The following is a 27,531-nucleotide window of genomic DNA, read 5'->3' on the forward strand; positions in this document are numbered from 1 at the left end:
TCCAGAGCACCTACTTGATATACATTGAAATTATTAAATCCACAGATGGATGGGGTGGTTGTATTACCTTCTCCATTTTATACATAAAGAAATGAGACACAGAAAGAAATTTTCTCAGTTCCAGAGTGGCACCCCTGTCTGATTCCCATCCTTCCTCACTTCTTTGCTTTCTTCATCTTTCTTCTTTTCTTAACTCAGTTACAATCCTCAATATTGCAACTCAAACTGCATCTGGCTTATTCTTAAGTCTCTACTTTTGAATCCAGTTTCACTCCGTAGGGAGCAATGAGACTTAAGGTAATCCAGGACAGTATAACTCTTTACCTGGAGCTCTACATAGCAGCCCCCTGCTCTTGGACCTCCTCCCACCAAATCATGAGTAAAACTCCAATTTTGTGGACCCTGAAAAATTCTTGGTTGGAGAGGCATGAGAACTGTCCACAGGATCAACAAGTTGTCCAAGAATATGTCCAGATAGATACACTGGACCTAAATTTTATTCCCAACGGAGTCCCCACACTTGCTAGCAATGATCTCTTGAGTAAGTTCTTGCCCCTCTCTGAATCTCAGTTCCCTCATCCGTAAAGTAATAAAAATAATACCTTTGTCACATGCTCTTGTGGAGTAGAGGAATATCTCATGGATCCTACATAGCTGATTTATTAAACGAGTTTCTAACATATTTAAAATGTAGATGTTTATTAACTTTTCATTTCAATTAATTAGCTATTGATTCTACTTATAGACATTCTTGAATCATTCATGTGTGTGACCGTGATTCTCTCAATAAATACTGCATACCTTTAGACTCAGGATCACAGCATTTATGGACTGACAATTATAAGGAAATGATGGATATCTTTCATATAACAGATTCACCTTTGTGCTTCAGTTTCCTTATCTGTAAAATGAAAATGAACATAGTACTTTCCTCTGAGATGATTGTGAGGATTAAGTGAGTTAATCTGTGCCAAGTGTTTAGAGCAATAGCTGGCACAAAGCGTCAACTTATTATAATCATTAGGGTTAGAGATAGCTCAGTGGACTGAAGCAACTGTTTTATAAGCAGGAGCCTCGGGTTCAACCCCCCACACCACATATGGGTCTCTGGAGCTCTACTAGAAGTGGCTCCTCAGAACTGAGTCAAGATTAAACCCATAGCACCACCAAGCATGGCGAAATAAAAACAAACAAAAAGTGTTAACTCATTAAATGTTAGTCAAGATTTATTTATTATTTCCAGTACAAAGGGTTTTAGCCCGCACTACCAACATATGTTTAAATTACAACATATGTTTAAATTAAACCACTGTATTAAATATTATGCAGATTCTAAATGATACTAAAAATTAAAATGTAAAAGGGTGAGATAAAATAAATGAGTTGGAGTTTTAATATTTTCCTCCCACCAAAAATTATCTTGTCCAAAAGTGAGCAAACTATGGGCATAGGCAAAAATTTTTTTGCCACCTACTTTATAAATAAAATTTTGTTGTTCATAAATGCATCCTTTTATATCAAGTGTCAGAATTAGGTGAATTTAACTTATGGTTCTCTAAGCCAAATATTTTCCTGTCTGGCCTCTTATAAATTTGTCAACCTGCAACAGCCCCACAGGTACTAGATTCCCACTGGCCTAAAAAGATGGGAGTCTGAACTCTTTCCTCCACCAGCTTCTACAAAAGTCTGATATGACCCACAAGTTGTCATCCTGACATACATGACTGTACTTCTTTTATATAAGAATTTGTCTACCAAGAAGGAAACAAACACTCAAACCTTCAGAAAGGTTTGCTATTCACATCTTCTCTGTCAATCACAAATTATTTCCTCATCTGACTACATAACTTTCTTATCCCATGAGAAATGAAATTTAGTTCAAAAACATGCCATAACCAAGATGATGTGACAAAACATTAGAAGCTAGCATATGTTCTAAAATATAATTTAGGTATGAATTAGATCTTCTCAATTACCAAGAATGAGTGAAGATAGGAAATGACAGCAAAGAATTCCATATTCCACTATACCTGAGAACTCATCGAGGGAAGGGCAAAGACATAAAGTTTGTAAAATAAATGCAAATCACATGCATAAATTCAGGGTGTCATTATCTCAACTACTTGAACGCCATTCTCCAGAGTTTCAATGGGAAGGCCTTCATTTTAGAATCAAGTCTCTTTATTATATGCTCTGGTACATTTGAATAAACAGCTAATTATCTTTGCAGTAGCTGTCATAGCTTGCTATAGTTTTAAAGCCTCCCTGAGAGAAATTTCTCAAAGAGGTATTATTATCTGTGTCTATGCATCCTGGCACTTGTTCCATTTATTTCATATATAGTCAGGTTCTACCCAGTCTTTAAACCTACCCCCTTCTTGGAGGGTGGGGGTGACACAGTCAGATGTGCTCAGGGCTTATGCCTGGCTCTGTATTCATGGATCAATCCTTGCAGGACTTGGTGGACTACATGGGGTGCTGAGGATAGAACCCAGATTAGTTGCATAAGAGGCAAGCGCTCTACCCACTGTAACACTCCAGGCCTCTTAAGAAATGTCCTCCAATCCTTTCACAAATCATGTCCTGACATTTCACATCCCCTTACGGCATTTTCTTAGTACTCACATGCTGTCCTTTCTACAGTAAATTATCTAGCTAAGACTCTATGGTCATTGCTTCAAAATTATAAATTGCTTTAAGAAAAAGTAAGTATTGTATAGTTATTCAAGTTTATCTAAATGCCTCAACATCAAATAGAGGCTATTTTTAAGGTTATGATTTAATTTTTTTAAAAAGGTAAAAAGTACATTTTCACTGGAATAACACATTTGCTTTCCCACCAACTTAAAACAGACAAAATTTTTGAAATAATAGTTTTGAGTCAGAAAGTGTAGGGCTATGAAGACGAATTCCAGGAAACAAGTGGAGCGAGCCCTAAGATTATCTAAGTTTTATAATCAGCTTAAGAGAGTTGTCAGACTGTGGCTCAAAAAAAAGAGCAGGAATGGAACCCAAGCAGGAAAATTGATTTGAGAAGACAATAAAATAAATGCAAATGAGAACAAGATAGAAAGAATTCTCAAAGATATACTGTTTGAGGAGCTAGAGCAGTAGTACAGTGGGTAGGGCTTTGCCTTGCATACAGCTGACCCAGGTTCGATTCCCAGCATCCCACGTGGTCCTCCGAGAACCACCAGGAGTAATTCCTGAGTTCAAAGCCAGGAGTAACCCTTGTGCATCGCCAGGTGTGACCCAAAAAGAAAAAAAAAGGATATACTACTTGAGGAAAATAAGTTTCACAAAGGGAGAAAGTCACTAATAAGTAGACGGTCCAGTATTTCATACATACAAAACAAATTAACCCACGCTGATGAAAGAGCTGCCAAAAGATTAGTGCCTGGCACACACTGTTGAAAACCATTTTTAACCGCCAGAAAGACTGAGGAGTGTCCTGAAGAATTAGTCAGGGGGCTCTTGCTTCAGAAATGTTTAGTAATTATCGCTGTACTGCATCCAGCTTTTGACTTTAAAAAATTTTAAAGGATTAATAAGGAAAATTTATAATGTCTAACATTCAATCAAAGATAGTCTGGCATCAAAAGTAGGATAATATGAAGAGAAATAGTAACGTGGGTAGGGTTCTTGCTTTGCATGCAACTCACAAAGGTTTAGTCCAGATGTCCCATATAGTCCCCTGAATCCATCAGGAGTGTCTCTGAGTGCAGATCTATGAATAAGCTCTCAGCACTCTTGGTGTGGCCCAAAAACCAAAGCAAAAAATGGACAAAAAAGAACAATATAGTTCATGATGTGATGGTGGGGAGGAGGGATCAGTCAGTGTTAATGAACCAGGAACTGGGGGGTGTGTGTTAAAATTAGGGGTGAAAGTAATAAAAAGCGATTATTATTGTTGTTATAACTGTATTCCAAGTGTTAAAAAGCTTAAGAACTATGAAAACAGAACTAAATTGATTTTCTAGAAGTGAAAACTATATGACAAAAAGTACAATTAAAGATAAGAATAGATTAGACATTGCAGAAAATAATAAAATTAGTTAAGGGCACAAGAATATAAAGTATCCTACAATGAAATATAAGAAATATTAAAGAATTAAAATTTGGAGAAAGAAAGAAAAGATTGCACTTTAGAAGCTTGCAGTTTAAAAAGCAAAACCTTATTTACAAATGGCACGATTGTGCACAAAATAGAATAAAATCTACAATAAAAGTTACTATAGTGAGTGAGGTTTTATTAAGTTTGCATGATATATAATAAATAATCTGAAATCAAAGTTTCACAAATAAGTTTCACAAAGCTTATTTATCACAGCAACATAAATTGAAATTTACATTTTAGTATAAAATTTTGCAAGACTTATCTTGCACCAATATCTATACAAGACTAGGTATTAATCCAACCAACAAGAGATGTACAATGCATGTAAAAACAGCTGTTTTTAAAATTAAAGACCAAATATGGGGTGGGTGTGAGGGAGTAAAGAAGAACCATAAGGAGTTTGTTCAAATCTGCTCTGTACTCATAAAATTGACTTTAAATTTCAGCTCTGATGTTTTTGCTATGGGTCTTTAGACAATATACTTCATCTCTTTGAGTTTCATTTCCAAACTGGGGATGAATAATTAGCTTACATTTTCAAATTATCATGAGGCTGAGAGTGAGAAAATGAATATACATAGTAATTAGTACAATTTTTAGTAAACAAGTACTCATTAAATATTAATGATCATTCTTGTGATGAAGGCGAGGAGAAAGAAAAATTGAAAAGGGAAGATGAAAGGATGAACAAGAAAAAGCAAACAGGAGGAAGAAAAGCAATTAAAATAGAAGAAAGAAGCCATGATAACAAAACAATTTAATAGTCATTTTTTAAATTAAAAGTAAATGAAAACTAGTGTTCCTAAAGCTGTTTGTCTTCCTTTCTCTGGTTATCTTCTCAAATAGCAATCAAAAGTGATATTTTGGAAGAAGTTATTCACTGTCTAAAACTCCCAAGCGGTTTTCAGGATAAAATTATATACTCTCACAGTAGCAGACCTATTTAATTCAAACAAACAAAATAAGGTTTGAACATTTTCCCTGTAATTTCACAAATATCTAGTAGTTAAACAAACATAGTTCATGCAAGCTCATTTTGCACAGTCACAATTTTATGTTATGGCCAAATAGAGAGACAAACTTCGTTGTTTTTCCAAATGGTAGCTTGTGTTTACTGCCTTTTCTCACAAAGAAAAATTGGATCAAATACAGAGTCATAATATAACCACGTGATCCATAAGCAAACAAGTCTTACCTCGTAGATGTGTAGACTCCAAGTCATTCATTGAGTCTGAATGACTGAGACTGTCTGGTAATATAGAATACTAATTAGTTATGTAGATTGGTCAAGTCATATAACCCTTTGGAATCTTCATTTACTCTTTCCTCTGTGTAAAAACTATTATTATCAACAATATCTATGTCTAGAATCCTGCTTAAGCAAACCCCCCATAATTTTCTGCCTTTTCCCGTTCCTTTCTATTTATTTAAATAAAATATTTTCTGAATTTTGCAAGATATAATGATATAATTCCTATTGTATTTGATTGCTTATAACAAGAAGCTATATACCTAAAATTTATTAGATATTAGTTTTTCTGCCTTTATCCCTTTTCTTCCCTTTCTCTCCTACCTCTCTTCTATCTCTAATAACTAAGAGAAAATAATGTTTGGTGTTTTCTTTATTCATTTATTTATTTGGCTTTTGGGGTCACACCCAGCAATTTTCAGGAGTTACTCCTGGCTTTGTACTCAGTAATTACTCCTGGTGGTGCTGGGATGCTGGGAATCAAACCTGGGTTGGCCGCATGCAAGGCAAATTCCCTACCCAGTATACTATTGCTACAGTCCCTGTTTGGCTGTTTAGAATGGGCAATGCTTTACTAAATAACAAACAGGAGAATATCTGCATAATTGGGTGTCCAGAATTTGAACAAGTCCCAGTTTCTCAGCAATATTTCTTCCTGGCTTCACCATTTACTTACAAAATGGTGACCACCTGGAACTGCATGGCTCCCAGATATCCACATCCTCTCTGACCAAGTTGCTATTCTTGGTGAGTGAGTGGCATCGGAAGGCATATATTTATTCCAACAATGCCACCATGTTCCTCTTTGCTAACTCTTCTTAGCTTGGTCCATATGCTTCCTGTAAGCTTGGCAAGTTGAATCATTATCTACTGGGAACAAAGTTAATTTTTTTGAAATCAAGATATGTTATTTGAACAGACATCACTGCTTAGGAATTAGATACAGAGAGACTACAATTTGGGTGCTTAAAAAACAAACTGTAAATTGACCAAGATCTGAGCTGAGTTACTAAAGAATTATGGTCAAGATAAGTACCCCAACGTGTTTTTATTGAATCAATCAATAGCCATCAAGATAAGCATCTTATATATTTTTGAATTGTGTAGTGACATCTTTCCACAAAAAAATTGCTATTTTTATTCTTGTAAATCGAGTTTTGCAAGTAATGAACTAGATCCATGCACCAGTTTTGCTCTAGGGTAAAAAGACAACAAAAAGACAACCATGAAAACCAGGAATTAGAACACAATCTGATTGTGCTAGAAGCCCCTACACAGAAATACCAACTTTTTATATTTTCAATATCCCGGTAAACATAGATTATCAGGTCAATTACCTCCCACTATATTCATGGTGACCTGGGTTCATGACGTCTTCATTTCTGGATGGTTTGGGGAGTAAGAATCCAAGGAGAAGCAGAGCAGGCTCTTTTGGTCAACCTATGTGCATTTCTCTGCACAGCTTCTCTTAAGACAGCTTTCTGTCTGAACCAAAAAGTTTTCATTCTTTCTTAAAACGACAGGGACAATTTAAAATTTGTCTCCCCAAGTTCCTTCTGTGAATTCATAACACCAAGTATCAGGGCAGCAGTCAAGTAGGTACAAACAAGCCAATGCGTGCAACTTGTGTAGGTTCATGGTCAAGATTTTTAAGTTTGTGTTGTGTAAAAATCTTTCACCACCTCTTTTAAGGGGATGACGTGACCTTATAGATAATGTTATTGATTATACAATATGACAATGTTCTGACATTAAAATGGTGCCTTTTTAAATGATACAATTCACAGCACCTTGTAGATGCTCAGTCAATGATTTTACAATGACAGATACATTATTTAGTTGAAAAATATTTACTTGCAAAAAGTTATTGTTTCCCTTACCACATTAGTACTTCATGATGTTCATTACAGAGTTAGAAATCATTTTTATTTGTGATTTCTTGAGCCAGCTTGTCATCACGGATGAAACAACAACACGTAGAAGAAGCAGAAGTTTTCTGTTTCTGTCTATATGATCTTTTATTCTTTAGCTACGTTTTACACTACTGTCTCTGCATTGTTCTCCTCATATCCCAGACAATCCGTAATAAATGTTCTTGGTCCTCTTCCTCCACAACCCCACAATCATGGTAGTTTCTGAACTTTATTTTCTGTATCATCTGTGTTTATCTTCTGCTGGAACAGCCTCTTCTCTGCAACTATTAGTTGAACTGTCTCTAAGCCTAGAAGCTTAAACTGAACTCACTATCATGCCCATCATTTTTCTTTAACTTTCACACTGGTGATGATAATGATGTTATTGTTGGTCAACATTCCCATGCAGGAAATCAGCCCTGATTTTCATTCTTCCCTCTTCCTCACCTCCACAGAAAATTAGACTTGCGACGCTTGTTAAGATCACTGGATAATTCTCCAATTTTGTCTTTGAGTCTTCAATTTTTTGCATCTCAGGCTCTTCCCCACCAGAGTTTAAAGTTTTTTTATCTAAGAAATCCATTAATAACATGGAGCCATTTATGACCCCTAGCAGACTGTAAATTGGGGCAAAAAAAATTGGCAAGACATAGAGCTTTTGTAATGTGACTTTGTCCCCTATCTCTACCCTATCACAACTATGAACCTCTATATATATACTCCATTGAAGGGACACTCTAGCAGTTGTGTTCTCAAAGATCCATAGAAACTTGAAAGAAAATATATATTGTGCATCATTTGACAGAAGCAATGATCACTTCGGTGGTGGTGGTGGTGGTGGTGTTTATGATCTGACAAGCTTTTGCTCAGTGGCACAATCTAATGCATGATTAATAATTTGCATTAACAAAACTATGTATAACTTTTTGCTATGAGGCAGATGTCAATAATAAAACAAGATTCCTCATATCTTTTTCCTATTTCTTTTGGCCTTTGTTGAAAATGGAGGCTGGAGAACAAACTTATCATTGTCTGCTCACTTTACCCACTGCATCATGTATAAAGACATCAAATTGACCTACCTAAAATTGTTGCCAAGGGAAATATCTTAAAGCGCAGATAAAACAAGTTTGTCACAAAGATATTATTGGAATTTTTGGGAAAGGGAGAGTTAAATGTAAAGGACACCCTAGACTTTGTAGGGACAGCATCTGATTCATCCTTATGTTCTATCCTGTTAACCATAAAGCCACAGCATCTTTGTCCTTATTAGTTGCTTACTAAGGGTACTACCACATTGGGTGGCATAAGTACTTATTAAAGTATACACAAATAAATAAACTTAGCTTAAGAAATCACTGAAGTCAGTGGTTACGAGGAGATTCCTGGAAAGTCCTTCTCATCTCCTCTGTCCATACAGAAATTGTCTCTTTATGTATTAGGAGGGAGGAGGCAGTCAGTTTTTATTTTAAAAATGTATAATTAGGTTGGAGTGGATTTTTATTTATTTAATATTTATTAAATTATAAATATTAAATATTTATTAATGCACTCCACGCCAGGCTGTTTTCACTTGGGGTGCCCCAAAGTGGGGCAGGTGAGAGCCCTTCCTGCCCCCAAGGGACCCAGTCCTAGCAGCTGACCTCCACACCCAACCGTCACCACACTCCAGGCAGCTTTCCAGACCAACACATTATAAGACACTTCCTACCCATTTTCCATAATTACCACACTATATTTAATGGTATTCAGTCATATATAAATATGTGCCTCTCAGAGAGCCGGGCAAGCTACTGAGAGTATCCCGCCCACACAGCACAGCCTGGCAAGCTCCCCATGGCATATTCAATATGCCAAAAACAGTAATAACAACAGGTCTCATTCCTGTGACCCTGAAAGGGCCTTCAATCTTTGGGAAAAGATGAGTAAAAAGAGGCTGCTAAAATCTCAGGACTGGGAGAAATAGAGAAGTTATTGGTGCCCACTGGAGTAAATCGACAAACAACAGGATGACAGTGATACAGTGATATTAAGTAAATTAGATTTGGATTTTGCGGCCACACTCAACAGTGCTCAGGAGTGACTCGTGGCTCTGTGCACATGTATCACACCTAGTGGCACTATTATGGTTTTCAGAGAACCATATGTGGTAAAGGGACCAAACTCCTATTGCTCATATGCAAGACAAGTGCCTTACCCCATACTATCTCTCCGGTTCCTGGAGTGGATTTTAGAAATGATCGAATAGTATGCCTATGAGAGCCATCTGCTATGAATAGGTTGTATGCAGGATCCCTAGCTGACAATGCAAGTTGTGAGAACCTAAACTATTTATGTCAACTCTGAGCCTCAGTTTCTTCACCCACAAAACTGGGAATATGATTTTCACTCTTGCCAGATATTTTGGAAAGTATAAAAGAAAACATATGTAAAGAGCAGAGAACTCCCAGAAAAGTAAACCTTTGATAATGTGGATTTTATTATATTTTTCCTCAGGTGGATCAGAATCTAAACTATTACTCAGAATGGTATAATGGGATACTTCTTCAATAAGGGAAATAGGCTGAGAAAGGAATCCTATTGAAAAACTATATCTGGCAGGACAGACAGTCACATAATGAATATTCTAGTCCTTTAGTGACTCCAAACTTGTCACTTGAAATAGCTACTTCTAATACAGGATGCTAGATGATATACAGAGCAGTGAATGGAAGTAGAGGGTCTAAAGTCCCGATTTTTCACCAAGCTTCTTGAAACGTGTGTAAAATTCGTGTTTTTATACATGGAAAGAACATCTGTACTGTCATTTGTTAGAGATGTAAGGCTAGCATGTGGATGGCATTTGCTTGAGGATTTTTTTTTTTTGCGTGGGGCCACCCACAGCAATACTGAGGGCTTATACCTGGCTTTGTGCTCAGGGAACATTCCTGGCAGGGCTTGGGGACAATATGTGCTGACAGGGAATGAACAAGGTGAGACACATGAAAGGCAAATGCCTTACCAGCTGTCTCTCCAGCCTGTGAATGATACTTGGACATTGTGGGTGCAAAGAACTGAGGTATAAGAGCTAAGAACATCAAGTAGATAGTAATGCCAGATCACATGTTGGGGTTTGTAAAGTGAACAGAAATTCTGCCTGTGATTATCTTGAGAGATTTCTGTTCAAGAAGGAGACCATAATGGAGGGGAATGGAGAGCAAAGAAAGGATTCTTATTTTTTTTTATTTTTTTGTGACTCAAAACCCCATTTTTTTAATTAACATTATATAGTACATGACCAAAGTTAGAATTTTTATGTGTATGCCAAACACAGTAACAACAAGTCTCACAATGGAGATGTTACTGGGCCAGCTTGAGCAAATCAATGAACAATGGGAGGACAGTGCTACAGTGCATGAAATAGCCAACTATGAATTTCACAGAGAATATGGATTACTCTAAAGAAAGGATTCTTAAGATAAAAACTGGCATGATCATATATACATTTTGGAAATACTAGATAGAGAGTGATCATCTGTCTTCAGTGGGGATTGGGTGCTTGAAGTAAACAGAGCTGCCATGAAACCCTTCCAAAACTGAATGTGAGAACCGTGGCAGAAGCAGGATGGAAAAAAAAGCTGACGGTATGAGATTTATTGAAGTATAATTTACAGACTTAAACTGGTTGTGGACAGAGAGGAAGTAGATGGCAAAACAAATGGGATCAAGTTTTCTGACTTGGGGAATTGTGTGATTACTAAAACAAAAAAATAAGAAACAGAATTTGGGGGGAGACAGTATGAAAATAGAGTTCAATTCTTGACCTACTGAATTAGAAGACAAAGTGAGACCAACAAATGGAGATGCACAGCAAACATCTCAGGAGATTTCCATGACTAAGAGAGTTAAGGTCTCTCATTTCTACTGAGTCTGACCATCTGCATTCTCTGTTGCAGTACATTGTCTTCACCGGGGTGTTGGCCATGGTAACCTGTGCAGTTTTCCTACGTCTAAACTCAGTCCTCAAGCTGGCTGTGCTGCTCATTATGATTGCCATCTATGCCCTGCTGACCGAGACCATCTATGCGGGACTTTTTCTGCGCTATGACAACCTGAACCACAGTGGAGAGTAAGTGCGCATCATTGCAGATTCACCAATGCTCCACTTGTAGTGGGAAGCAGAAGCATTGGGGAAGTGATCGCGACAAAGTTATGGAAACATGAGGAGTAATCAAATATTCACATGTTTCCTGATTTCTATATTCTCCAGGTTAAAAGTCTAGTCAAATTCCTAGATTTCAGTTTTATCATTTCTCTTGATTATAGATTAATGAAGTAATATTTGAGTAAAATTATAATTGAGATCTCCTCTAAGTTAATAATTTATGATCTTTCAGCTTCAGCAGTCCAAGATTTGTCAAACTATTATATTTGGCTGCACTAATATTAATAGCTACAACTGTGTTTGGAGCTTCCTTACTATGGTCCTTGAACTTGATTACTGTTGTGAATATATAAAAATATTGGCTGGAACGATAGCACAGTGGGTAGGGTGTTTGCCTTACATGCAGCCGACCTGGGTTCAATTCCTCTGTCCCTCTTGGAGAGCCTGGAAAGCTACCAAGAGTATCCCACCTGCACAGTGGAACTTGGCAAGCTCCTGTGGCGTATTCGATATTTAAAAACTGTAACAAATCTCACAATGGAGATGTTACTGGTGCCCACTCGAGCACATTGATGAGCAATGGGAGGACAGTGCTACAGTGCTACAGTACTCTTTGCCCACATCATAAAAATACTGAAAGTTTTGGGAAGATAGCTCAGGGGTCAGGGTTTCATGTCATGCTTGTGCAAGAAACTAAGTTTGATCCCCAACATCCATTAACTTCACCTGAAAGTCATAAATATGCCTCATATGGCTCTCAGCAGTGCTGGATCTGTGCAGGTTTATGATTAAGGTCAGAGTTGGAGGTAAGAGTTAGAATTAGTTTGTATGGTAAGGAAATGGTTAAGGTTAGGGTTAAATTAGAGTTAGGGTAGGGTTTGCATTAGCCTTAGGGTTAGAATCTGTCCCTAGCTTGCAATTGTCTAGGCAGTTGGCCCTGCTTTCACTGCTTGAAAATACCAATCCATCCCCAGGGGACAGAGAAACTGTTTCAACACTATTTTCGCCTTACTCTTTACAGAACAGATTCTAGAGCAATGCTGAAGTGCTAAACAACCACAAGGCAACCTACGTTAACAAAAGGAAAGTGAAAGAGACAAAATAAGGAATCCAAATACAATCTAAAGTCTTATTGTATGGTCACATAAAAACAAGGTTCCAACTGGTCCCTTGTAAGATACACTCTTGCTACTTATTCTACTGGCTCTGGAAAGGTGGTAAAGGTTGGGAGAGAGTGTCTCAAACAGAGGAGCAAAGGGGAATCTGCAACTTCATCTCTATCTCCTTTTGTCTCATTAAACTTCCTGGTGATTATAATTGGCCTCTTCTGTAACCCACAGAGTACAGACACACAATAAGGAGCTTTCTTTGAGATGGAAGTAGTGGGTGAATCAAGACAATAAGCCTGTAGCTGATTTGCCTTGCTTTTAGGAAGTGCTCAAGTAGAGCTGGACTATAAACTAAGTGGCCAACTTTGTGAGAGAAACATAAGGCCAAGATAACATATATGTGTGTGTGTATACGCATATATATATGAATTTCAGGGGTTGGTTGTGTATATGCATATATATGTGTGTGTATATATGTGTGTATATATATATACATCTGATATATAAACTCATTTTAAATTTTCTCTTATTGTTCTGAAGCATTACATTTTTAATATCCATCTGGGTTGACATCTATAGACTTAACTCTCTGACTTAATTTAATTTTTCAATATGAACATACTAAGACATGTCCTTTGGCTTATTAAGTGACTTTTGCAATTAAGTCATTAATTTTCCATTTTTAAAAATCACTTTAGAGGGGACAAATATAACTGGAGGTAAGGCACATGCCTTGCTTGTGGCACACCCAGATCCAATCCCTGGCCCTACATATGGGTCCATTGGTCAGACTTCTTCGTCAAGTCCCTGAATGATCGGTTTGTTCCTAGAATGAGCAGACGCCACTCGGCTACATTAGCATGCGACAGGGACAAATGGAGATGTTACTGGAGTCCTGCCAGGGATGATTCCTGAGCATAGAGCCAAGGAGTAAGCCCTAAGCACAACCGGGTGTGACACCAAAACAAAACAGCAGACAAAACTAGTGGTTTTTAATCATTACTTTCATAAGCTTCTATTTTTATATCTGAGGCATACTTTCTAGATTATAAAATACCTGTATCTTCCACTTTAAAATACTCCAAATTACTCCCCAATAAAGCTGAAACTTCTCTCTTAGAAGCCACAGTCCTGCCACACTATCATAGAACTTAATTGTACTTTAGTAGCACACATTTATTTAGGGGCATTTCTGCCAGTTTTCTGAAGGGGTGAAGTATCAGGGTAATGGAAAGCACAGGAAAACTTGTACAGACCAACCTCACTTCCTTTTCTTAATTATTGCCATCTAATTGTGCAATATAAGACACCTTTACTTTCAATGTCCTATTAGTCCCTAGAGATTCATCTTCCTCTGCATCCATAGTAGGAAAACACACTATCATAATGCTTGTCAGTACATGTATAGCAGTTAAGCCACCTGGGTTCAAATGCCATCTCTGTCATCAACCAGTTGCGGGATCTTCAGCAAACTGATTGTCCTCTAAAAATTTTCTTTTTCTTTTAGGTAGGTTAAGGGCATTAATAATTCCTACATTGTAGGAACTTAAAATAGTTAAAATATGATTATGGAAGCCTAGCATGAGGTCTGAAAAAGAAAAGTTTCTACTTATTAGTAAATAATTAGCAATTAATTACTAATAATTAGTAAATTGTTAGTTAATAATTTTCATTAATTTACCAATTCTTTGTTTATTAATTATTGCTAATAATTTGTATACATACCTCCATATCACAGATGTTACTGTTCTGAAATATTTTTAATCTCTATAAATTATTGTCATCTAATTGTTCTTTTAACCTATGCACTCAATCTATTCTCAAAGTGATCAAAATCACCTGAAAATCTTATTATTTTTCTTAAAGTTATAAAGGAACCCTTGTTGCCCTAAGAAACCAAAAATTCAAGCTGTATAAGAAGGACTCCAGAGCCCTTCTTGATTTTGATCTTATTTATTTTTACTATCTTATCTCCTATCATTCTATCAATGATCATAAATGACTGTCATAGGGAACCAGTACTTTTTACACATGACCTCTATCTATGAATATCTGACATGACCATATGCCTAATAATCTCCATCTCAATATTTTTAATATTTTTAACATTTTTAATATTTTAATATGTAACTCAGGCACATCTTCTTGAACCTTTTTGGATCATTCCTCATTGTCCAATTTTCAATGTAAATTTTAATCTTTGCCCCTATCTCTCTGTGTTGCAATTATTTATTTCCATATCTTCCTCTTCCATTAGCATAGAAATTTATAAGATGAAAAGCCATTTCTGACTTCAAATTTTTGGACACTTAGAATAACAGTATCTGTTATCAACTATCTAAGTAAATGTTTGTTGAGTAAATCAATAAATTAAAGAATGATTGCAAGGAATACTAGTTCATTTGGAATCATTACAACATTAAATTACAAAAAGCCATGTATTTCAACTTCTTGGATTTCTGCTCAGTATTTTTATTAAACTTTCTGTTCACTATTATGGAAGTTTTCAGACATAAATGTCATCATTTGATCACTTGACATCCTGTTACTCATTGATTTTCTTGAGCGGGTGCCAGTAATGTCTCTATTTGTCCCTGTCATGTGCTAATGTAGCCCAGTGGCATCTGCTCATCCTAGTAACAAGAAGAGCCTCAAACCAATCATTCAGGGTCTTGACGAAGAAGTCGAACCAACTCAATGGTGGGTGGCCACGCCATCTTTTGTCATCCAGTGGAATCCAATTGGAAGTGGCTCTAGTCCACCGGTTGTCTCAAAATCTCATTATGTATCCAGCCCATCTGATTTTCGATGCCTTGGCAAACGAGACAGCATCCCTGATTCTTGACCATCAACGGAGGTTAGAACTCCAGCTTCCTTCTCTCATTTGAGTGAAGCGTGATACTCCAAGCAAAGCTCTTTTGATTCCTCTTTGGGAGACCTGAATAGTGTTCTCATCCTGTTTTCGTAGAGCCCAGAGCCCAGGAAGAACAGTGGAATCGAAGAGATATGTGCGGAGCTGGAGGTTCTTCATCCTCTTTGCTATTTATTCAATGCTCTTGAAGGCGTTCCAAGCCTCTCTCTTCCTCCTGCGCAATTCAGGTGCCAGGTCATTCGTCATGTTAACTTCTCGACCTAGGTACACATAACTGTTGCATTAGGATGTTCATTCTGTTGAGAGCAAATGAAACATCAAGAACGGGACCATTTCTCATAAACATTGTCTTCATGAGATTCAGCTATAGCCTGACCTTTCCACACTCATGGTTGAAATCAGCCAGCATTTGTGCTGCTTGGCTAATGTTTGGTGTTATTAGAACAATGTCATAAGCAAAGTGGAGGTGGTGTAGTTGCCAACCGTCTATCTTCACTCCCATTCCTTCCCATTACAGTCGTCGCATGACGTTTTCGAGGATGGCACTGAAGAGTTTCAGTGAAATGGTATCACCCTGCCGAAACCCTCTCTTGACATAAATGATCACTTCTTTGTAGAATGGTGAGATCCTGGTAGTGAATCCGCAATACAGCTAACGGAGGATCCTGATGTATTGAGTTTGAACGCCCTGTTTTGCTAGGGCTTTGATGACCACTTTCGTCTCAACAGAATTAAAGGCCTTCTTTAAATCAGTGTACGTTACACAGAGCGGCATCTTGAACTCCCGAGAAACCTCAATGTGCTTGGTTATTGTGTGGATATGGTCGATCGTGCTGAATCCTTTTTTGAACCCGGCTTGCTCGCATGGTTGTCCTTCATGTAGTGTTCTGCCAATCCTATTCAAGATGACTCGAGTGAAAAGCTTGTAGACTATAGACAACAGGCCATCGGGCGATAGTTGCCAATGTCATGGATGTCTCCCTTCTTGTAGAGTAGTACAGTCCTGCTGGTTTTCCACTGGGACAGAATCTTGCATTCAGACAGGTAGCATGTGAAGAGCCGAGACAGTGTATTGATGAGTGCTGACGGCAGGTTCTTCAGGTGTTCAGGTCTGACCTTGTCTGACCCAGGTGCTGTTCACTTCTTTACCAACGAAATGGCGTGTCAGATTTCAGAATGGAGAACATTGGGAATGACATATACATCCTGAGGACTTTGGTATGTGGGTAGGTGAACATGGCTATTGAAGAGATCAGAGTAGAAGTCATGGATGGATAATCTCTATTGCCCTTCTGGAAGATGTGTCATAGATGTCTCAAACTGTCATAAATTTCCTATAATCTTTGTTAGACCATTCTGTATAGCAGATAATCAAGACATTAGTTTTATCTTCAAGATACTTTGGGGCAGGCAATTTCAGTAAATGTATATAGGAGATTATGGTAGTTGCTTATAAAGCTCCACTCACCATCAAACTTCAACATTCACCTGATCTTTTAACTGGAGTGAATCGTTTAATATCTAAATCTAAGTAAATTTCTTTTATTTATAGATTAGAGATAAAAGTATCTAAATTGTTGAAATGATGATTAAAAAATATTATGACCAACATGGCAAAAATTAACATTTAACAAACTTAATCATCAATGTGACTATAGAATTAAGACTTCAAACTGGCTAGTTGAATTTGAATTTAATGGAGAAAAATATAACTATGAGATAAACTAAAAATTCTATGTCAAATACATAAGTGGGAATAACTGTAAACTTGGTACCTGAGGTAGGAAGTCTCATCCTGGCTCTGACAAAAGTCAGTTCTATGACCGCAGGACAGTCTTTTATCTGAAAAATGAAAGGCTTACAAGGTATATTATGTTAACATATTGTATGTAATATAAAAATAGAACAGGTCAACTCTGCTTACATCATAAAATATTTAACTAGGTATTAATTTTATAATATACACTCAGTGAAAAAAAGTAGGTTGTAAACAGAGTGATCTACATGCTGTGCGTTTCAAAGAAAACCTGTGGAAGTGCACCAGGGACATTCTGCAGCTAAAAATCATTCCCCTGGCCAGCCCAGAGCAACGGATGGACAAAGGACTGGGGGGGGAATGGACAAAGGACTGAGGAATGGGAAACTGAGGAACAGGGTCGCAGGCTTGTTGGTAGTTGGTTTATTTCTCTCTCCTCCCTAGCGTAGTCCCATCTCTCCCTTACAGCACAACTGTAGTCATAGTTTTTGTCATATTCCCAGTCATCATAGTTCCATCACCCTAGTTCCATCCTCGTAGATCTCAAAGTCTTCTACCCCTCTTACCCCTTACAAAATAGTTATATAGAAATCAGGAAGAGTGGGGGTATACAAAGGTGGGGCTGAACATTCACTGTCACTGTCACTGTCCTCCTGTTGTTCATCAATTTGCTCGAGCGGGCCCAGTAACATCTCCATTTTGAGACTTGCTGTTACTGTGTTTGGAATATTGAATATGTCATGGGTAGCTTGCCAGGCTTTTGCTGTGCAAGTGAGATACTCTCGGTAGCTTGCTGGGCTCTCCGAGAGAAGGGTGGAGGAATCGAACCCTGGTCGGTCAGGCAAGGCAAATGCCCTACCGCTGTGCTATCGCTCCAGCCTAAACATTATCCAGGCTGAACATTATCATAACAAAAAATACAGAGGTAAAGCCACTCCTTAAGGGGAAGTTCTAGGAGAAAAATCTCATCTGAGGGTTCAGCACTCTAGATTACTAGAAGATCCACTCAAGGATGGAATTCCATCTAGGGTATATTGGTTTCTCCTTTCCTCAGCTTGTATACTATTTAAACAATCATAGTGAATTTACTCTTATAAAATTTCTAGTCATTTTGTATGAACACAGTAAGAGATATATTAAGCTTAAAGGTTGACTTTTCCTGGGAACATCTCGCTATATATTCCAGACTACAGTCCTCAGGCCAGTTTACTCTTTCTTAACACCACGAGAGTCCTTATTCAGTTACTTCTTTTTGGGTCATGACAGAGTTTGTTCCATGAACATCCTCTTAACTTATCATACTTATGGTGCTTAGCTTGTCCCTTTCCGATGCCAGGGTAGTTTACAGCTTGCCCTGCAGTCCCTTCGCTGGGTCCCTCCTTTTGGAAGTGTTAGGAAGTAAGGGCAACTGAGGTTTATGTCCAGTAAATATGATAGATGCCCAGGAGTATTTGAAGTCAATTATTTGGAGTCAATTAACTCCCATGTTACAAAAGCATAGCATCAACTGCCTTTCTGTGTCTATACAAAAAGGACATTGCTTAACCATGCAAGTGACATAAAGGAAAAAGAATTGCAATATAGGATTATTAGTGCTTAATGGAATTAGGTGTGCCTCAGGGACTCTGTTGTGGGAGTAACTCAATAAACCTAAGCTCCCTGCGGGAGAAGCAAAGACAAGCCAATATTATCCAACATTTTCCCCTTTTCTGTTTGCAAAACACAAAGAATTGAAATTTCAACCCATCCCTGAACCCAGTGTTAGAAAGAATCCAATCAATCCTAAATATGTAAGCATATTTTGTTTAGTTTATTTTTTTTAATTAGTGAGACACCATTAGGTACAGTTGTAGACTTACAAATTTTGTGCTTCGGTTTCAATTATACAATGATCAAATACCCATTCCTCTACCAGTGCCCATTTCCCACCACCACGGGTCCCGGCATCCCTCCCACCCCCCATTCTCCCCATCCCACCCTGCCTCTGTGGCAGGGCATTCGCCTCTGTTCTCTCTCTTCTTTTGGGTGTTGTGGTTTGCAAAAGAGGCATTGAGTGGCAATCATGTTTGGTCTATAGTCTACTTTCAGCATGCTTCTCCCATCCTGGGAGGATCCTCCCAACACCCTTTATTTGGTGCTCCCTTTTTTTAATTTTTATTAGTGAGACACCATGAGGTACAGTTGTAGACTTACAAATTTTGTGCTTGGGTTTCAATTATACAATGATCAAATACCCATCCCTCCAAAAGTGCCCATTTCCCACCACCACAGATCCCAGTATCCCTCCCACCCCCCGTTCCCCCCCCATCCCATCCTGCCTCTGTGACAGGGCATTCCCCTCTGTTCTCTCTCTCCTTTTGGGTGTTGTGGTTTGCAAAAGAGGCATTGAGTGGCAATCATGTTTGGTCTATAGTCTACTTTCAGCACGCTTCTCCCATATTGGGAGGATCCTCCCAACATCCTTTATTTGGTGCTCCCTTCTCTATCTAAGCTGCCTTTTCCCCTAGCATGTGTAGCTGGCCTCCAAACCATGGAGCAAAATTCCTGGTACTAATCTCGGCTACTCTTGGGTGTTAGTCTCCTATTTTGTTACTTTATGTTCCCCAGATGAATGCAATCTTTCTATGTCTATTCCTCTCTTTCTGACTCATTTGGTTTAACATGATACTTTCCATGTAGTACCACTTGTATGTAAACTTCATGACTTCGTCTTTTCTAACAGCTACATAGTACTCCATTGTGTAAATGTGCCAGAGTTTCTTCAACCAGTCATCTGTTCTCGGGCACTCAGGTTTTTTCCAGATTCTGGCTATTGTAAAGAGTGCTGCAATGAACAAACAAGTGTAGATGTCACTTCGACTATACCTTTTTGCTTCTCTGGGATATATTCCCAGGAGTGCTATTGCTGGGTCAAATGGGAGCTCAATTTCTAATTTTTTGAGAATCGTCCATACTGTTTTCCAAAAGGGCTGAACCAGACGGCATTCCCACCAGCAGTGAAGGAGTGTCCCTTTCTCGCCACATCCGCACCAGCACCAGTTGCTTTTGTTCTGTAAGCATATTTTTGCTCAGAACTAACAAATGACATTTATTTGTCTCTGAAATCATTCAGTCGCTATTTTCTCTGGGTGATGGACTCAAAAATAATTTTTTATTTTTACCTACATGAATTCTTATTTGCTTCCAAAATCACCACAATTAGCATAAATATTTCCTTAAAAACACAAATTGTTCATTTTCAGTTTTTTGGTTTGGGGGCCATATCTCGAGGCTGACTCCTGGCTCTACATTCAGGGAGCACTCTTAGAGGACTAGGGGGGAGGCCATATGGAGTGCCGGGGGTTGTATCTAGGTCAGCCACATGCAAGGCAAAAGCCAGACCTGCTGAATTACTGATTCAGCCCCTAAATGTTTAATTTTAATAAAATATTAAATAAGATATTCTGTAAAAAGTTTTACAGACCTGATGATTAGGTTATTATAATGTATTTTCAATTATTTCCTTTTCTATTAGCATAATAGAGAATGCTATTTATATTTAGAAATGGTATTAATACAAATAAATCAATTCAAAATGTTCTTGGGTTTTCCATCTCTGCTAGCCAAATCTAAGGTAATAATACTTTACACATATTTTAGCATTTAGCAATTCTTTAAAGAATCTTGCAAAAATGGACTTCTAAGCTCAAATCACAAGTTTTAGCATATGGGGGTGTTTTGTTGTTGTTTTGTTTTGTTTTGTTTTAGCCTGAGTGACTTTCTATGAATGTTATGCATTCTCTAGTCTCTACTGGGCTACATTTTTCTATCTAAAATGCACCCTAAAAAAACTCAAAATTTGTTCATAAATATTTTTAAAGTTTTCTACAAAATCTGATCTACTAATATTATTTTGGCTCATCTACAGCTTTCAAAATGATGTGAGAGGTATTCATGTTTACTCTTGTAAGAGTTAAGTTCATAAAAATTCTGCATCACAAATCTTTATATGTATGTGTATATGATGAGTTCCCCATCATGGTAGGACTTAAGCAAGAAGGGCTTTGTAGCATATAGTATAAAACATGAGAAGCTAAAAACTGAGTTGTTACCTTAAACTAAGAAATCTACACACAGCCTTATGAGGACTTAAACTCTTGTGCATATTCAAATTGTTAAACTTAAGGAATAATTACAATATGAGTTTTGTATCAACAAGAATGAACGTTGATATAACACAAAGAATTATGATTTAATATATATCAAAAGTGCCCATCAGAACAGGAATCTGTGCTGTATCAAAAGGAACTAACCTTAGGACACCTCTTCATTCATTCCAAGCCATGTGAACAAGTGATTTTTTTTAATTGAATCACCATGAGATACAGTTACAAAGCTGTTCACGGTCAGGTTTCAGTCTTACAGTGTTCCAACAGCCATCCCTCCACCAGTGTACATTTCCCATCACTGATGTCCTGATACCCCCAATTTCTCTCCCATGACCCTCACCCCAACCTGTCTCTATGGTAGGAATTCTCTCTCTCTCTCTCTCTCTCTCTCTCTCTCTCTCTCTCTCTCTCTCTCTCTCTCTCTCTCTCTTTCTCCTTTTGGGCATTATGGTTTGCGATACAGATACTGAGTTTATCATGTTTGTTCCTTTACCTATTTTCAGTATTCAGTTCTTATCCAGAGTGATCATATCCAACTGTCTTTGTCATAATGGTCCCTTCTCTACCCCAGCCCTTAAGGCAGACTTCCAACCATGGACCAATCGTTCTGGCCCTCTACTGTTCTCATCAGTCTCATACTGGTTTTTTATGTCCCACAAATGAATCCAATCATTCTATGTCTATCGCTCTCCTTTTTACTTATTTCACTCAGTTTGATACTCTCCATGTCTATCTATTTATAAGAGAACTTCATAACTTCATTTTTCCTGATGGCTTCATCAAGGTAAATGTGTATATGTACGATAGTTTGTTTAATCAGTCATCTGTTCTCAGCCCCTCGCATTGTTTCCAGATTCTGACAATTGTAACTAGTACTACAATGAACATAGAAGTGCAGATAGTATTTTTGCTGTGTGTTTTTGGGTGCCTGGGTATATTCCCAGACATGGTATTGCTGGATCATATGGAAAATCAATTCCTAGCTCTTTGAAGAATGTTTTCCTAAAAGGCTGGACCAACTGGCATTCCCACCATAAATATCTGTGACCTCAAATTTTACATATGACATTGGCTTCTCCTCTCTTTACTAGAAGCTTAGCAACCAGGTAGCTAAGCAAAATACCTGCAGATTAGACCCGTCCATTTTCTCCTGACATTTACTAATTAAGACTTAGATTTGAGTCATCTTTGAACATCTAGCCTGGGTTCTTTCTCTTCCCATATATTCCCATGGCAACAAAGATAGATCCTTACTACTACAGAGTGAATGGTATTATGAAATTACAAATCATTGTATTCTTTCCTTTACCTGGACTGTTTTATTCAAAGACAAAGATTTCTTCATTCCTGTATCTCAGTATGTGCCTAGCACTCACTCAATAGATACTTGACAATTATGTGATTTGCTATGGCTATAGAATAATAACAGAGTAATAAATATCATCTATTATTAGCATGTATCTCCAAGTAAAAACAGATGGAACTAGGAATTCAAAATCTGAATATTGTTCCTGCACAAAGAGTTCTTCCGTCCCCTGTGTCCACATGGCAACATGGCTCACTAAGACAATGCACATTTTCATTGCTAAATTCATCCTCACTCCCTAAATCCTGAGTGGGCTAGACTTAGTGTGAATCTGTATAAGATGGGAGGATATTTTAGCATAAAGCAATACAAAAAGCTAATCTTATTTCACTGATTTCCCTACTCTTCTGCTGGTATGCAATAAAAACAGGCAAGAGAAGTTATAATTATCTGGGTGGGTACAGGCAAACTAGTGGCCCCCAGCTTGTACTTCTCCCTCTGAACTCCTCTAATATGAGTCCTTTTGGTCCTTAAGCCATATCAGTGATAATTTGCTGCTGAGTGAGTTCTGAGTGATGGAATTTAGTCTTAGTGATAAGAAAAAAGTCATGTAGAAGATGATTTTCAGATTATTGAAAATAATAGTAGCTGTAATCAAGTGTTAAGTAAAAATGGAGAGAAAAGGAAGGACTGCGGACAGGGTGTGGTGAAAAAGCAGACAGAATTTGTATATTGAGTTAGTGATATCTGTCACATAGTTTCTGGGGGTTTTTTTTTGGTGTAGTTTTTTGTTGTTGTTGTTGTTGTTTTGTGACCACAGCCAGTGGTGCTTGGAATTACTCTCAGCTCAGTCTTTGGGGGTCAATCCTGCTAGTGCTTTGGGACCATGCAGTACCAAAAATCAAACCCAAGCCTTCTATACATAATTTGTGAGCTCCAGCCCCTGGAACCATCTTCATTTCAGTTTTCAATCACATATTTGGGTGAATTATGAACAGGCATTGTCTGAGATAGAAAATCCTAGGAAGATAGAAAGAAAATTATGGTAAGCAAGTGCCTACACCAATAGAGATGATTTGCGTCAAGCATTTTTATTTTTTATTTTCTTCTTTAGGAAATGTAAGCTTGTTTAGGTGACTATTTATTTACATAGATCACCTAGGACTGCATTCAAAGTTCAACTATGCTTCTTTGCTTACATTGACTTGATAAGGACTGAGGTTGGGCCAAAATAAAAGAAAGAAAGCCTTTGGAATCAAACAAAGGATTCCTTTCAATGGCTTGACTGGCTGAAAGTCAAGTACATGTTTAAATACATCCTTAACACTGACCATCTTCAGCTGTCTACTAGCTTGGTCCACTAAGCTTGAAGTCAAGTCCCTTCATGCTTGTTAGTAACCATGCTGCCATCTGCATTTCTTCTTCCAACAGAGATTTCCTCGGTACCAAGGAAGCATCACTACTACTGATGGCTATGTTTCTCCTTGCAGTGTTCTACCATGGACAGCAGGTAATCTAGCATTTTGCTCTAACTACCTTTGGTTTCCTGCCACAAAATCTGGCTTGCAAGATGTACACTGTTCTTCACCAAAAAAGTAACAATTTTCTGCTTGCAGGAAGTTATCATTCTTAACAAATAAATTTCTAGCAAAGACTACCTACCAAAAACCTCATCTAGGGACTAAGGTTGTGGTTTAAGTGATATAGTACAAACCTTTGGTGTGTAAACCTTCTGTGAAACTCAGGTTTGATCTCTGGCATTCCTTACTCTGAGCACCATCAGGAGTAATTCCTGAGTGTAGAGTCCGAAGTAATCCCTGAGCATTGCCATGTATAGTCCAAAAAAAGCAAAACAAAAAATATAAATATTGACTGATCTCACTCACATATGGGATATAAGAAAACTAATTAAAAGACAATAACAAGTCAAAATTAACTCTTGGATTAAGGTCAACTGAGGTTGACAGAGCAAAATGGTGAGAGAGGGTAAGTACAAAATATTGAAGGATCTAGTAGGCAAGAGTGCAGTGATTTCAACACTCAAGTGGTTGTTGCTTATGAAAATGCACTTTGGAAAAGTTGTAAAAAGTCACTCCTGAAACATATGAAAAAACTGAAAGGCTTTTCACCAAAGTAGAAATAAAAGCAACTCTGAAGAATCATCATGGGAATAGAGAATTAAGGATGCAGTAATAAAATGGGGAATGGGGTTGGATTATATAGAGAGACACGAAATCATTTGTCATTGAAAGGAAAGTCAGGCCAGGAATATAGCTCATGAGATGAAGAATTTTGCACATATTTCTGCCATGTGCAAAATCTCCACTTGGATCTCAAATACCTCATGCATCTCCCAAGTATCATGGGGTTTGATTATGGTTGTTTCCACGTACTGCCAGACCCTGAGCATCCTAACATGGGCTCTGTGCACTGAACTGTCCCAAGACAGTTCAGTATTGCCAGGAGTGACCTCAGTTCCAGCACAACTTGGGCTTGTCCCTATTTAAAGAATTATAATAGGGGTTAGAGTGATAGTACAGCAGGTTGGCCCTTGAATTTAGCCAACACAGGTTTGATCCCCAGTATACCAAATAGCCCACTGAATACTGCCATGAGTGATCCCTGAACAGAGAGCTGGGAGTAAATTCTGAGCACTACTGGGTTTGACTGAAAAACCTATAAAACAATAGTAATAATGATAATGATAATAATAATAAATGAGTGAAGATTAGCATAGTTTCAGGGATACATTCTTTTCACAAAACCCAGTTCAGTCACCAGCACCACATGTGCCTCTTCAGCACTGCCATGTAAATATCTTGAAGCCCCCACCTCTGAGGGGATGACTTGTGGAGACACCTGTAAGCACAAAGTAACAATGCATTTCAGAGCCCTAGCATTAAACTCTTCAGCCCACTCAGCTGCATATCCCCAGGAGTGACTCCTAGCCTCCAGAGAAGTTTTGGGGAGGGTTACATAGATAGATGGATGGATGGATGGATGGATGGATGGATGGATAGATAGATAGATAGATAGATAGATAGATAGATAGATAGATAGATAGATAGATAACAGATACAATAAGAGTGAAGAAAAGGAGCCATATAACTTCTTAAGGGGGAAATAAGGAGGAAAGAATTCATAAGTATTCAAGTACCCACTTCTGGTGAAACACCTGGAGATTCAACAGCCAGCATGGTACATATTATCAATCCTGTTTTAAAGATTAAGAAAATAATACTATGCTAGTGAGAGAGTTAGATTCAAATCCTCCCTGCTTCCAAAGCCAAATTCCCCTCTTCTCTAAATGGACAAATATAAGTCTGCATTTCAATATAACTGCCTACCTGTCTGTCCTACAGTAAGACTTGAACTTGATTTTTTTACTTTATCTGAACTTGTAGTGAGACATTACCTGTGCCAAATACCAGAGTCTGGTCCAAAACCCTGTCTATCTGGTGTTTTATCTGGTTATCTGTAAAAGCCAGGATCATGTATTCATATATTAATGGCTTCTAGTGACAAAGAGAGAAACTTTCTATCTGACATGCCAGTGACTAGAAACCTGAGGGCTGAGGTAACATTACAGAAACATATAGGCAGACTCTCTCCATCACACAAGTTGTGACTGATAGTTGGAAAATCCCATGATAACTAAGACAGGTAATTCAGGTGATAGCTCTTTATCGGATCGAAAGAAAAATTCTCCTTTTGCCTGTTACCTACTAATGCAATCTTACTCAAAAATCCTTTTAACTCTCTGATTAATTTCTTCCAGTCTCCATTTAAGCATGTTAATAATACGTGAAGGTAGAAATATATATGCGTCTAGTTGGGATCCGACTGTTTAAGTGACATCTAATACATCTAATATTGTTCCACTCTTCTTTTTAACTTTCAGTGGGGTTTTGAAAGTATATAATCACATCCCATAACTATAGCCATTGCATGTATAAGTATTGGAGTAGAATAAATAGTTCAGTACCATCACAGTCACTGAGTTGATTCATGACCTTTAAAATTTCAAAATCTGTCTTTTACCTTATAAAATAGGCATGGTTATACTTCCTAGGATGTTGTAGGATTATATAAAAATATAATTTTACTATGCTTATTGCAATGGTTTACACATAGAAACCATGCTCCAAATTTCAGAAAACTTTATATTTTATTTTGAAATCAAACCTCTGAGACAACCAGGAAAACTAGTATTATTCTTTGTCTGTTCCCAAGATAGAAGCAGAGACTCAAGTCATTAAAGGTATAAAAAAAAGCCAATGAGAAGCCAAACCAAACCAAGAATCCAAGTACTCTACTGTTGGGTCTATTCTCTTTTTTGCCCTGCGCTGTTACTTCCCTGATGGGAGAGGTAGAATTGCCTCACTTATGGTGTCAGCTACCTATAGCACCTGTCAAGATCTTTTGGTTCATCTTGGATCTAATCTGTCCATTTCCAGGTTTGAAACCTGCTTCTACTGGTTTCCCTTAACATTTAATAAAGGCTGATTAATGCCCATTGATGTCTAGTGCACAGCAACAACCAAGTGGGAGCTTGTGTAATTAGAGTGATATATAACCACCTCCACCACCAGAGTGATGTAGGTGGTTATATAACTGAATAATTGGGACATTTATTCTTGCACAATTGTGGAAGCAATTTGTCCAGCCCTTCCTCCTCCTCCAAGACAGGTGAATGTTCTGAAAGTTGGACAGGAGTCCAGACAGTGAGTGCCTCCCACCTCACTGAAGTTTGCCTCAACTTCTTCATTTATAGCAGGGGAAGCCATATCTGTGGTTGGGGATGGAAGATTCGTGAGATCATGTCTCCAGTCATTTATTTATTATCAGATAAAGACTGACCCCATGATTGTGTAACTGAGAAGGATAGATCCAAGTCTTAGAATTAAGACTCCCAGA

At 37.8% G+C, this 27,531-nt stretch overlaps 1 protein-coding gene across 3 annotated transcripts in view; it reads left to right on the forward strand.

The window, feature by feature from the left end:
* ADCY8 (adenylate cyclase 8) overlaps window positions 1-27,531 on the forward strand; it is a 257,458-nt gene that overhangs the window by 202,357 nt on the left and 27,570 nt on the right. For all 3 annotated transcript variants that reach the window (XM_056129531.1, XM_056129606.1, XM_056129677.1), the window contains 2 exons: window positions 11,215-11,387; window positions 24,046-24,124. In XM_056129531.1, coding sequence (XP_055985506.1) covers window positions 11,215-11,387; window positions 24,046-24,124 — 252 coding nt within the window. The remainder of the gene's footprint in view (window positions 1-11,214; window positions 11,388-24,045; window positions 24,125-27,531) is intronic.

The sequence above is a fragment of the Sorex fumeus genome, unplaced genomic scaffold (genome assembly GCF_029834395.1).
Source record: "Sorex fumeus unplaced genomic scaffold, SorFum_2.1 ptg000002l, whole genome shotgun sequence".
In the NCBI taxonomy this organism is placed as follows: Eukaryota; Metazoa; Chordata; class Mammalia; order Eulipotyphla; family Soricidae; genus Sorex; species Sorex fumeus.